At 39.9% G+C, this 14,675-nt stretch overlaps 1 protein-coding gene across 8 annotated transcripts in view; it reads right to left on the bottom strand.

Annotated features, from left to right (window-relative positions):
• The window catches only part of TTBK2 (tau tubulin kinase 2), a 179,570-nt gene that overhangs the window by 94,169 nt on the left and 70,726 nt on the right, over nucleotides 1–14,675 (bottom strand). For 7 of the 8 annotated variants that reach the window (XM_058427579.1, XM_032176063.2, XM_032176062.2 and 4 more), the window contains one exon: nucleotides 2,216–2,289. In XM_058427579.1, the coding sequence (XP_058283562.1) occupies nucleotides 2,216–2,289 (74 nt within the window). Of the gene's footprint in view, nucleotides 1–1,719; nucleotides 1,861–2,215; nucleotides 2,290–14,675 lie in introns of all 8 variants that reach the window. The other variant, XM_032176066.2, reaches the window with a different exon arrangement.

Genomic DNA, 14,675 nt, shown 5'->3' with positions numbered 1-14,675 from the left:
AACCTGGGAGGCGGAGGTTGCAGTGAGCCGAGATTGTGCCATTGCACTCAGCCTGGGTGACAGAGCGAGACTCTGTCTCAAAAAATAAAATAAAATAAAATAAAATAAAGAAACCAAATGCCCAAAACAACGTTTGCTTAAGATGAAAAGAAATACTGAGAATTCTAGATCTAGGCAGCAAGATCAAGATGAACCATGGTTTTTAAACTTTGAGGGTGACTATAGTTCAGTGTGTGTGTGTGTGTATGTGTGTGTGTTTTCAGGGTCAGAGGTAGTGTCAGAGAAAATAGAAAGGTTTCCCTCTTCTCCCCACTGTAGCCATTATTCCAATATTCCTTTTCTGAATTTCTTTCCTCTGCTCCCTCGACTTAACTCCACTACCATCTAAAGAACAGGGAACAGGCTGGGGGCAGTGGCTCACGCCTGTAATCCCAACGCTTTGGGAAGCCAAGGCGGGCAGACCACCTGAGGTCAGGAGTTCGAGACCAGCCTGGCCAACATGATGAAATCCCACCTCTACTAAAAATACAGAAATGAGCCGGGCATGGTGGAGTACGGCTGTACTCCCAGCTACTTGGGAGGCTGAGGCAGAAGAATCGCTTGAACCTGGGAGAGGGAGGTTTCAGTGAGCCAAGATTGCACTACTACACTCCAGCCTAGGTGACAGACCAAGACTCCGTCTCAAAAAAATATGTATAGGGAACAGAGTTATGTTACTGATGAAAAGAAAAAGAAAAGGAATGGCATTTCTCCTCTATCTCAAAGTTTCAAGTAGTCAAGACTGGTACTTGCTATGGTTTTTCTTTTCTTTTTCAATATTTATTTTAGGTTCGGGGGTATATGTGCAGGTCTGATACATGGGCAAATTGTGTGTTGCTGGGGTTTGGTGTGGAAACGATTTTGTCACACAGGTAGTGAGTATAGTATCCAATAGGTAGTTTTTCGACCCTCATCTTCCTTCTTTGCTCCACCCTCAAAGTAGGCCCTGGTGTCTATTGTTCCCCTCTCTGTGTCCATGTGTATTCAGTGTTTAGCTCCCACTTATCAGTAAGAACATGCAGTATTCGGTTTTCTATTCCTGCATTAATTTGCTTAGGATAATGGCCTCCAGCTGCATCCATGTTGCTGCAAAGAACATGATTTCATTCATTTTTATAGCTGTGTAGTATTCCATGGTATACATGTACCACATTTTCTTTATCCAGTTCACCACTGATGGGCATGTAAGGTTAATTCCACTTGTTTGCTATTGTGAATAGTGCTGCAATGAACACATAAGTGAATGTGTCTTTCTGGTAGAATATTATTCCTTTGGGTATATACCCTGTAATGGGATTGCTAGATTGAATGGTAGTTCTGTTTCAAGTCCTCTGAGAAATCTCCAGACTGCTTTCCACAGTAGCTGAACTAATTTATATTCCCACCAGCAGTGTATAAGTGTTTCCTTTTCACCACCATCTCACCAGCATCTGTTATTTTCTGACTTTTTAATAATAGTCATTCTGACTGGTGTGAGCTGGCGTCTTACTGTGGTTTTGATTTGCATTTCTCTAAAGATTAGAGATGTTGAACATTCTTTCATATGCTTTTTGGCCATATATATGTCTTATTTTGAGACATATTTTGGTGTGGAAGTGGGGTAATCTTGGAAGCAGGTTCCTGATAAAAAGGATGAACTGGGACCCCTTCTTCACCTTCCTTGCTCATGTGCATACTTACTTGCACTTCCAACTTCTACTATGGAATGATGCAGCAAGAAGTCCCCTGCAAGATGTGGGTCCCTAGATCTTGGATTTTCCAACCTCCAGAATGGTAAGAAATAAATCTCTGTTCTTTATGCATTACTCAGCCTCGGGTATTCTGCAGCAGCACAAAACAGACTAAGACAATACTTTAGAATACAAATGGAAAACTGGAACCCCTAAGGTAATGAAGAGCGGAAGGGGCAAGATTCACATTATATCCCCTCATCCATGCAGGGATTGAAAACCGCAAAGATGACAATCAGTAAAGATACAGGTCAACTCAAATAGCGGACAATTATTTCATTTTTGGAAAATCTGTATCAAGTCTGTTTAAATAAAGTTCCATCTGCACAGTATAAAACATTATCACATGGTACTAAGAATGTTGTTACTTTTTATTCATATTCACTGTAATTGTATACTTTGATCAAAACCGAAGGATTTAAAGATACGTTTTCAACGTAACCTACCTGCAACTGCATGACCACATAGTTGAATCGATCATTCCTCCCACAGCCAATAAATCTACAAACATGGTCTTTCCCTGGATAAAAAAAGAAAACAGTGGAAAAGAATATACTATGGTTTCTCTTAAAAAATTAATAATTTGCTTTTCTGTATAGTGTTTTATGATTGAACATAAAATACATCTTGAGAACCTTAAGGATAGAAAACTTGTATTATTCAAATTTTCTACCTACCTCCTCTCCTCCCAGGCACTGTACTATTCCTTTGGGTGGTCAAATAAATGATTATTTGAATGAATAAATAAACAATATATGAATGAAGAAACAAATGTATGGTAATTTATTTAGGGAGGAAAAGATTAAGTGGTCAGTTCAGATCAACCTGCCCAGATACAATACATATGAAGGCACAGAAGAGCAATAAAAAAGAACTATGTTAGGAATATAAACCCTGAATTTTAGATATGTTATGGTACTCATTGTTATGACTTCAGCAAGACACACAATCTTTCTGGGCCTCACTGATGTGGATTAGCCCAGTGATTTTCAACCTGAGTTCCATCTGAGAAACCTAAAAAAGTGCTGGCTGGGGCACAGAGGGGAGCAGGGGTACAGCAGAAATCTAATTAAAGAAAAGCATGCAAAGACCCCCCAAAAGAACTGAGCCACACATATTGGTTAGTGTTTTTCAACCCTGGCTACTTATGAAAACCAGCTGGAAAACTTTATTTTTGTTTTCTGACACCACTGACCCGAAGGCAGTGGAAAACTTTAATTTAAAGATTCCTCAGTTCTATATTGATTCAGAATCTGTGGAGAAAGATAAAGAATATGAACTTTTCAAAAGCTCATTGTTATTTTTTATTTTTTTGAGACAAGGTCTCACTTTGTTGCCCAAGCTGAAGTGCAGTGGCATGAACTTGGCTCACTGCAACCTCTGCCTCCTGGAGGGCTCAAATGATCCTCCCACCTGAGCCTCCCGAGTAGCTGGGACTGGAGGTGTGCGCCACCACATCTGGCTGATTTTTGTATTTTTTGTAGAGATGGGGTTTTACCATGTTGCCCAGGCTGGTCTCAAACTCCAGGGCTCAAGCGATCTGCCTGCCTCAGCCTCCCAAAGTGCTGAGATTACAGGCATAAGCCACTGCACCTGACCTCAAAAGTTCTTTAAATGATCCTAAAGCAGGTAGGGCATGGATAGATATTTGAAAACTACTGCAGGGTAATGAGAAGTATCGAAAAGATTTTAAGATAAAGAATAACATACTAAAACACTGTGGCAGCAATGAGGAGGGTAGACCACAAAGGGGTCAATTCTAGTGGAGAAGGTCACTCTGGGGGATAGTTACAATATCCAGGAGAAAGAATAAGGGGATTAGAGATAGATAAAATAAGATAAATCTGACCAATATTAAAGACGTAGTTTTTTACTAGAATTGGCAAAATTAAATGAAAAGTTGTACCAAAATAAGAGAATATAGTAGGCTGTATAGATTTTAAGGGATACTAAAATGTTGAATTTTAGGACAATCAAGTGAATTCAGTAGACATTGTAAGTTCAGGCCTGGCCCTGAGACCAAAAGGCAGAGCTCCAGATGTACATCGAGGAACCATTAGTTCATGGACAATACATGGAAGATTGACAAGTAAAAGAATGTAATATAAGAAGAAAAGAAACTTAAGCACATAATTTGGAAAATGAAACATTAATTATTATTATTATTATTTTAAAGACAGGGTCTCACTATCTTGCCCAGGCTGGTCTCAAACTCTGGGCTTAAGCAATCCTCCCGCCTCAGCCTCCCAAAGTGCTGGGATTACAGGCATGAGCCACCATGCCTGCCCTAGAAAAATGCAACATTCAAAGCATGAGCAAAAATAAGAGTCCCTCAAGGAAATAGAGGAATAGCCTGAAAGATAGGAGGAAACTGAGAGAGCCGTATCACAGAAACCAAGGGAGAAGAACACTTCATGAGGGCAGAAGTGGACATTGACAAGTACATAGAAAGGCTGAGAAGTACTAACATAAACCGGAAGTCATTAGTGAGTCAAGGGGCAGAAGCCAGTTTATAATGGGTTAAAGAGTAAAGAGAATATGAAATATGAGGGCAGACAGCCTTTGAAGGAGCTTGCTTGAAAGTAAGAAAGAGTAACAGGCCAAAGCTTAAAGACGAAGATTTGGTAGACTGATGAAACACTAAAAAAAATTTGCCTCCTAACTGACTTAAAACATAAATGCAATTAAGACTCAGCAAAGCCAGGTGCAGTGGCTTTGCCTATAATCCCAGCCACTTGGGAAGCTAAGATGGGAGGATTGCGTGAGGCCAGGAGTTTGAGACCAGCCTGGGCAACATAGCAAGACCCCTTCCCTTAAAAAAAAAAAGACTAATTTCTTTGCACCTGTGTTATCAACCAGTTATAAGACTGCTCTATCATTGTCTATGTTTTTGTTTAAAAAGGGAGTATAAGCTAGCAAGAATGGGTGCAATGGAGAACACAATAATTCACAATGTACACAGTACATGTTGATCACTTAACATGTATTTTACATATATTTGCAAAACAGTGTTATCTATTACATTGTAGTAAGAATGAAAGGATAAAATGATGGTCATTAGCAACTTATTCTTCTCCTCCAGCTTCAAAGAAACAAAACATAAGTTAAATAGTGTTTTCCTTGTATTATCCATCCCTTAAGACTGCTTTTCTGTCATGTACAGGGACCATATCTATCTTGTTCTGGTACTAAAAACACTTTTGCAAAAACTGTAACAGTGAGAGACATCCAACATAGCTGACTCTATCTTTCTTCTAACCTCACAAGCTAACTGCCTTTGCTCATCCCTACACACAGGCCAAGCTGGCTATGGGAGGAATTTAGTTTACAGTTTAACTTTAAAGCAAGGATGACACTGGCTCCTTCTCAAAATAAGCCCACTCTCTGGGGACAGAAACTGCTTTTATAAAACTAATGAAAGGCCAAAAACAGGATTACGGTAGGGGCCTGAATTCTGTTAAGGTTTAGGTATAGTTATATAATAACTAGTCATTGTTTCCTAACTTGCCTTTTTGTAATTGCCTACTACTCAGGAGTCACTAGCTGGTGGTGATAAGATTTGTAACTTCCGGCTGGGCACAGTGGCTCACGCCTGTAATCTCAGCACTTTGGGAGGCTGAGGTGGGCGGATCATGAGTTCAGGAGTTTGAGACCAGGCTGGCCAATATGGTGAAACCCCATCTCTACTAAAGATACAAAAATTAGCCGGGCATGGTAGCGCATGCCTGTAGTCCCAGCTACTCAAGAGGCTGAGGCAGAAGAATTGCTTGAACCTGGGAGGAGGAGGCTGCAGTGAGCCAAGATTGCGCCACTGCACTCTAGCCTGGGCAACAGAGAAAGACTTGGTCTCAAAAAAAAAAAAAAAAAAAAGATTTGTAACTTCCCAATTGCCCCTACTGATAACATTGCTATTGTGAAACCTAAGACTGCTGTTTGAGGTATTTTTTAGCAGACCAACTGACACCACCCAGGTGTCCCCCACCCAGGGAATGACTCAGCACATGAAGATATTTTCAATACCCCTGTGATTTCACCCCCAACTCAACCAATCAGCAGTGCCCATTCCCTAGCCCCCTGCCCACCAAACTATCCTTTAAAACCCTAGTTGTCAGATTTTCAGGGAGGCAGATTTGAGAAATATCACACATCATCCTCAATGAGCCACACTGCAATTATTAAACTCTCTGCTGCAACACCAGTCTCAGTGTATTGGCTTTTTCTGTGCAGCAGGCAAGAAGAACCTGCTAGGCTGTAACAGTACCTGGCACAATACCCACAATACCTGGCACAGTAAAGAGTGATTTAAATGCTCAATGAATATGTGTAAATAAATGAATAGAATAATGGCTAATAAAATATGCATAATATGGGCCAGGAGTAGTGGCTCATGCCTGTAATCCCAACACTTTGGAAGGCTGAGGTGGGAGGATTATTTGAGTCCAGGAGTTACCAGCTTGGACAACATGGCAAGGCCCCATCTCTACAAAAAATACAAAAATTAGCCAGGTGTGGGGGTGCATGCCTGTAGTCCCAGCTACTCAGCAAGCTGCAGTGGAAGGCTCAGTTGAGCCTGGGAGGTCAAGGCTGCAGTGAGCTGTGATCATGCCACTGACTCCAGCCTGGGTGACAGAGTGAGACCCTGTCTCTAAATAAATAAATAAATAAATAAGCATAATATGCACACATAATATGCAAGCATTTTATGCCAGTCTCTATATCAAGCATGTTACATGCATGTAATCCTGCCAATAATGTAAGTATTATTATATTCTCCATTTTTCAGATATAGAAATAGAGGCTTAGGGAGGTTACTTTGTCCAAAATTACAACCAGAACATGAAGCAGTTTAATTCCAGAGCCTTTGCTCTTAACCATTATGCCCGGAAATTACAGAAACAGATTTTAAAGTCAAGTAACACCTTGTCTGTAAGTATTAAAACTAAAAGGGAAAGAAAGACTGGGACAGAACAGAAACAGGATGACCTACTATATGCCAAGTACTAAAGTAGGCACTAGAAATACAAGATAAATTAAGTAAGATCCATGCCCTCAAAGAGTTCACAGCCAAGATATGTGAACAGAAAAAGTAATACAGTATGAGTTCTATAATATTATATATAAACTGCTATGGATATAAAGAAGATTCAAAAATTTGGCTTATGAGGCTTCACATGAGCATTAAATCACTAGATTTTACAAGTTTTTGAGAAGAGTATTCTAAAAGAAGGTCACCCACAAAGTCATAAAGGATCTAAGTACATGTGATAAATAATTAATAGAGCTGACAGGGTAGAGGACTTGATACGAGTTAAGGTGGGCTGAGGTGGGAAGTATGATCAGACAAGAAAAGTAAGCTAAAACCTTATATGCCACTGTGGTATACAGTTGTCCTTTGGTATCCATGGGGGACTGGTTCCAAGACCTCCCTTGGATACCGAAATCCACCAATGCTCAAGTCACTGATATAAAATGGGGTACCTGCCAGGCGCAGTAGCTCATGCCTGTAATCCCTGCACTTTGGGAGGCCGAGGTGGGTGGATCACCTGAGGTCAGGAGTTCAAGACCAGCCTGGCCAACCTGGTGAAACCCCATCGCAGTGGGCACCTATAATCCTAGCTACTCAGGAGGCTGAGGCAGGAGAATCACTTGAACCCGGGAGGCGGGGGTTGCAGTGGGCTGAGATCGCACCATTGCACTCCAGACTGGGCAACAGAGCAAGGCTGCATCTCAAAAAAAAAAAAAAAAAAAAAAAATGGGGCACTATTTTCCATGTAACCTAGGCATATCCTCTCATATACAGTCAGGCTTTGCATAACGACAGGGATATGTTCTGAGAAATGCATCCTTGGGTGATTTAGGCACTGTGCAAATATCATAGGGTGTGCTTACAAAAACCTAGATGGTATAGCCTACTACATGCCTAGGCCTATATGGTATAGCCTATTGCTCCTAGGCTACAAACCTGTATGGCATGTTACTGTATTGCATACTATAGACAGTTATATCACGATGGTAAGTATTTATGTACCTAAACGTGCAAAAGGTACACTAAAAACATAGCATTATAATCTTATAGGACCACTGTCTGTCACTGAACAAAATGCTGTTGTGTGATGCATGACTATATATAATCTCTAGATTACTTACGATACCTAATACAATGTAAATGCTATGCAAATAGTTGCCATACTGATTGTTTAGGAAATAGTTACAGGAAAAAAAAGTCTATACATGTTTAGTACAGACGCAGTATTTTTTTCCTAATTTTTTTTCTTTTTTTTTTTTTTTTGAGACGGAGTCTGCTCTGTCACCCAGGCAGTCCAGTACAGTGGACTGATCTCATCTCACTGCAACCTCCGCCTCCCAGGTTCAAGCAATTCTCATGTCTCAGCCTCCCAAGAAGCTGGGATTACAGGCGTGCACCACCATGCCCGGCTGATTTTTGTATTTTTAGTAGAGACAGGCTGATGGCCAGGCTGGTCTCGAACTCCCGACCTCAAATAATCCCCCCACCTCGGCCTCCCAAAGTGCTGAGATTACAGATGTGAGCCACCATGCCCAGCCTTTTTCCTAATAGTTTCAATCTGTGGTTGGTTGCATCCACAGATGTGGAATGCATGGATGTGGAACCCACTGACAGGAACAGCCAACTATAATATGAAATATATTTAGTCTCTGTCCCTGGTACTTGTCACCTGGTTTCTAAAACTTGTGGAATTTTCTGAGTGATAGAAATGTCTTTGTTACTTATTACTCTTTTGATAACACCTGAGTTTATGTTAATCAGGTAACTTGGACGAAGCCCCTATATAATCAGGACAGGGCCAGTCACCAGAAAGACAAAGTGCTTAGAGGAGGGGATTGGAACTTTCAGCCTCACCCACCAACCTCCAGGAAAGGTGAGTGGGAGGGGCTAGAGATTAAGCTTTATAAAGACTCTTGAACAATGAGATGTGTGAGCTTCTGGTTTGCTGAATAAGTGAAAGTGCTGGGGGGTGGCCTACCCAGAGAGGGCACAGAAGCTCCCCACTCCCCCATATCTCACACTTATCCATCTCTTCATCCAGCTGTTCATCTATCTTTTGCAATATCCTTTTTAATAAACTGGTAAACATGTTTCCCTGAGTTCTGCGAGCCATCCTAGCAGGTTAATCAAACCCAAGGAGGGGGGAATCAAGGGAGCCCCAGGTTGCAGCCAGTCAGAAGTATAGTTTAAGCCATTCTAATGGTGTGCCATGGTATCTCACTGTGCATTCTCCTAATGTTTAGTCATGTTAAACATCTTTTCATGAACTAACACTCTATATCTTCTTTGAAGTACCTGTAAAAGCTTATCAAATATTTTTAATTGTTTGTTTTCTTATTGTTGAGTTTTCAGAGTGCTTTATATATTCTGAAAATAAGTCCTTTGCAGGTGATTTGCAAATATTTTTCTTCCACTCTGTAACTTGTCTTTTCATTCTCTTCATAATGTCTTTTGGAAGCAAAGTTTTTAATTTAATGAAATCCAAATTATCAATTTTTTAATTTTATGAATCATGCTTTTGTTGTCATTTCACAAGCTTCTTGCCTAAACTCAAGTTACAAAGATCTTCTCCATGTTTTCTTCTAAAAGTTATACAGCTTTATATCTCACGTTTAGATGTGTGGTACATCTTAAGTAAATTTTTGCATAATGTGTGTAGTTTAGGCAGAGGTTCATTACTTTTGTAAAACGATGCCTGATAGTTCCAACACCAAGACTATTTGTTTTCCACTGAATTGCCTTTGTAACTTTGTAGATTATTATTGGCCTTCTTTGAGTGGGTCTGCCTATGTCCAAAATCTCTATTTTATTCCACTTGATCTATATGTCTACCCCTTTGCCAATACCACAGTCTTGATTATCCTAGTTCTGTACTAAGTTTTAAAATCATATAGTTTCTTTGCTTATATTTTATATTTTTAGACAGGATCTCACTTTGTCGCCTAGGTTGGAGTACGGTGGCACAATCATAGTGCACTCAAACTCCTGGGCTCTGGCAATCCTCCCATTTCAGCCTCCCGAGCAGCAGGGGACTACAAGCATGTACAACCATGTTGAGTTAATTTTTTTTTTTCTTAGTTAATAGAGATGTTTTGTGGGTCTTACTATGTATTTTTTAATTGATGAAAATTATACATTTTTATTGTATAAACATGATGTTTTGAAGACATGTATAAACGATGGAATGGCTCAAACTAACGTCTCATAAACACAACATTTTTAATAAGAACACTTAAAATCTATTCTCTATGTGGCTTGATTTTTTTTCCAACGTTATTCTTCTTTTTCAACATTGTTTTGGCTACTCTAGGTCCTTTGCCTTTCTATATTAACTTTAGAATCAGCTTCTCCATAACTACAAAAAGTACTGCTGGGATTTTTTATTATTATTTCATTAAATCCATAGATCAATTTGGGGAGAATCAACATCTTTACTATAGTGAACCTTCCAATTAATGAATATGGTATGCCTCTCCATTTATTTAAATCTTATTTTATTTCTTTAATCAGGGTTTTATAGTTTTCAGCACACAGAATATATACATATACTTTTTTGTTTTTGAAACGGAGTTTCACTCTTGTTGCCCAGGCTGCAGTACAATGGTGCGATCTCAGCTCACCGCAACCTCCACCTCCCGGGTTCAAGCAATTATCCTGCCTCAGCCTCCCAAGTAGCTGGGATTACAGGAATGCACCACCATGCTCGGCTAATTTTGTATTTTTAGTAGAGACGGGGTTTCTCCATGTTGGTGAGGCTGGTCTCGAACTCCTGACCTCAGGTGATCCACCCACCTAAGCCTCCCAAAGTGCTGGGATCACAGGCGTAAGCCACTGTGCCCAGCCCAGATCCTGCATATATTTTGTTACATTTATACCCTACGTATTTTTTGGGGGGCAACTGAAAATTTAAAAAATTCAGTTCTCAATTATTCATTGCTAGTACACAGAAATATGGTTGCTTTCTGTGGCCTGATCTTGTATCACTTGCTAAACTCACTTATTCTAGGAAGTTTTTATGACTCTTGGGATTTTCTATATAGACAATCATGTCATCCACAAACACGAACAGTTTTATTTCCTCCTTTTCAGTCTGTATGTCATTATTTCTTTATATATCTTTGCTGCACCAAACTCAGTCTCATTCTGGATTGCTGATGACACAAATGTAAGATGTTTTGATATTATCTCATAGGTCACTGAGGCTCTATTTACTTTTTTACATGTTTTTTCTTTGTTGTTCAGATTAGATCATTTCTATTGATCTGTTTTCAAGTTCACTGAATCTTTCATCTATCATGTCCGTTCTGCTATTGAGCCCATTCAGTGAGATTTTTTATGTCTGTAATTGTACATCTTGGGTCTAAATGTTCCATTTAGTTGTTCTTTATATCTTCTATTCCCTTGCTAAGATTGTCTATCTTCCTGCTTATTCTTGTAGAAAAGTCATAATGGCTGATTTAAAGTCTTTTTAATATAATTTTAACATCTGTATGATACTAGCATTGGCATCTACGTTCTATCTTTTTCTATATGAGTTCAGATTTGTCTGATTCTTTCTAAGCTGAGTGATTCTAGGTTGTATTCTGGACATTTTGAATATTATGTTATGAGACTCTAGGTCTTATTTAAGTCCCACCAAGAATGTTGGTATTTTTGCTTCAGCCAGTAATTGACCCAGTTGAGTTCATGCTTCAAGTTCTGACCGGCCTTCTGTAGGTTGTATTTCTAATGTCAATTCAGTTTTCAAAGCCTCTGCAGTTCTATTTAATGTGTTCCATAAGTACCCCACGTGGTTTCCCATTTGGGATGTGGGCAGTGGTCTATCCCATAATTCAATTCTCAAAGTCCATATGTGCTGTTTAGGATTGGACCCATGCATGCACAGATTGGAAGTCAGCTCAGGAGTCCAAAAGCAACTTTAGGTGGTCAGTGTCCCAAGTTCTTCCCTCTTCTACAATCTTTCATTTCAGTGGGGCTCCCCTTTTCCAGTCGTCCAGCAGAACTCTGAGGCTTTATTAACACTGCACTGCAGAGTACTTCCCATGACTGTGCTCACATCAGGCAGGGCCAAGCAACAGAACAGCAGAGGGAGAAAAAAAGCAGTGGGGATTTGCCCAACTCTCTTCAGACCACAGTTCCTCCAATCTGAGAAGAAGGATCCTCTCCCTCTATTTTAGGCTCTCGTCTGCCCCCATTGAGGCCACTGCAGCCACTGTCAAGGATTGTTTGAGGCCTGGGTATAAGAGAATAAAGAAAAGAAAAAAAGAGAGAAAGATGTAGGATTTCCATGCTTTCTCTGGGCATTAGGAGACCCCTTTCCTCCTCCTTGAGTCAGAACTAGAAGACTTCTGTCGACGCATTTTCTGTCCATGTCAATGCTCACTTCCAAGTTGCAGGATACATTAAGTTCAGGCTGGGGCATACTGGAAGAAAAAAATGGTAAACTCACTGCTGGTTCAATGGTACTTTGAATTTTGGTCTTCTTCCCCAGTTTGTCTCCTACGATTTACTTTTCAGAGTCCTCAAATAGCCGCTCCAAGAATTATGCCCAGGTTTTTAGCTGCATTCAGTGGGAGAGACAGAGTGAAGTGCGCTTACTCCATCTTATCTGGAACCAGAACCCGGACTACTGTTTTTCTTAACAAACTTTGTAGAACTCATTATTTTACACTACTTGTATAACCTGGATCTTAATTAAAAATTAAAAATAAATCCTGTAATAATCTTATTGAGGAAGAGGGAAAAAGCAAGTTAGTAGAATCACATTTTTTTAAGGCATATATACTTTTGGACATTATATGTATGTGAAAAAAAGTGAAGTTCTTAATTGTACTTTCCTTCTTGTCTTTGAATCTTGTATGACCTGTGGACTTTTATAAATATTAGGACTATTATACATTTTTTAAAAGAAGGAAAAAAAAGCAGGAATTACTCAAAGTGTGAGAAAAAAGAAGCAGTTTGCAGGTGAGAGGCTGTAAGCCTTAAGAAACTGAAAATATGGCCAGGCGCGGTGGCTCATGCCTGTAATCCCCACACTTTGGGAGGCTGAGAAGGGTGGATCACGAGGTCAGGAAATTGAGACCATCCTGGCTAACATGGTGAGATCCCGTCTCTACTAAAAATACAAAAAAAAAAAAAAAAAATTAGCCGGTCATGGTGGTGGGCGCCTGTAGTCCCAGCTACTTGGGAGGCTGAGGCAGGAGAATGGCATGAACCCGGGAGGCGGAGCTTGCAGTGAGCAGAGATCACACCACTGCACTCCAGCCTCGGTGACAGAGCAAGACTCTGTCTCAAAAAAAAAAAAGAAAGAAAAGAAACTGAAAATAGTTCAGGATGACCAGCACTCTGGGTATAAGCCCAACATTTTCGACAGAAAAAGCATTAAAATCCTACAAGAAAACCTAGGCAATACCATTCAGGGCATAGGCGTGGGCAAGGACTTCATGTCTAAAACACCAAAAGCAATGGCAACAAAAGCCAAAATTGACAAATGGGATCTCATTAAACTAAAGAGCTTCTGCACAGCAAAAGAAACTACCATCAGAGTGAACAGGCAACCTACAGAATGGGAGAAAATTTTTGCAACCTACTCATCTGACAAAGGGCTAATATCCAGAATCTACAATGAACTCAAACAAATTTACATGAAAAAAACAAACAACCCCATCAAAAAGTGGGCAAAGGACATGAACAGACACTTCTCAAAAGAAGACATTTATGCAGCCAAAAAACACATGAAGAAATGCTCATCATCACTGGCCATCAGAGAAATGCAAATCAAAACCACAGTGAGATACCATCTCACACCAGTTAGAATGGCCATCATTAAAAAATCAGGAAACAACAGGTGCTGGAGAGGATGTGGAGAAATAGGAACGCTTTTACACTGTTGGTGGGACTGTAAACTAGTTCAACCATTGTGGAAGTCAGTGTGGCGATTCCTCAGGGATCTCGAACTAGAAATACCATTTGACCCAGCCATCCCATTACTGGGTATATACCCAAAGGACTATAAATCATGCTGCTATAAAGACACATGCACACGTATGTTTATTGCGGCACTATTCACAATAGCAAAGAGTTGGAACCAACCCAAATGTCCAACAACAATAGACTGGATTAAGAAAATGTGGCACATATACACCATGGAATACTATGCAGCCATAAAAAATGATGAGTTCATGTCCTTTGTAGGGACATGGATGAAACTGGAAAACATCATTCTCAGTAAACTATCGCAAGGACAAAAAACCAAACACTGCATGTTCTCACTCACAGGTGGGAATTGAACAATGAGAACTCATGGACACAGGAAGGGGAACATCACACTCCGGGGACTGTTGTGGGGTTGGGGGAGGGGGGAGGGACAGCATTAGGAGATATACCTAATGCTAAATGACGAGTTAATGGGTGCAGGAAATCAACATGGCACATGGATACATATGTAACAAACCTGCACATTGTGCACATGTACCCTAAAACCTAAAGTATAATTAAAAAAAAAAAAAAGAAAAAGCAGAAGAAGCAGGCAGGGGTCAGTTCAGTGTTTTGTATACCATGTTACAGTGTGTGGACTTTACATGAGAAAAAGAAGATTATGAATAGTTTCTAGCAAAGGCTGGGGAGTGACATAACTGTTTAGTATGTTAGAAGGATCACTCTTGCTGAAAAACATTAAGGTGAATAGAAAATAAATCTTAGTGACTGAATTTAAGGGACACAGTGAGTTGCAGAACAGCCTATATAGTTTGATTCCATATGTTGTTGTGGAAGGTGGGTAATGGAGGGGGATTTTATATATACATACATATATAAACATATGGATTATTATATATATTATTTTAGATATACGATTTTATATATGTGTGCATATAGATGTG

The sequence above is a fragment of the Hylobates moloch genome, unplaced genomic scaffold (genome assembly GCF_009828535.3).
Source record: "Hylobates moloch isolate HMO894 unplaced genomic scaffold, HMol_V3 SCAFFOLD_14, whole genome shotgun sequence".
In the NCBI taxonomy this organism is placed as follows: Eukaryota; Metazoa; Chordata; class Mammalia; order Primates; family Hylobatidae; genus Hylobates; species Hylobates moloch.
Note: the sequence above shows the minus strand (reverse complement) of the source record. Positions and strands in the feature narration are given on the sequence as shown.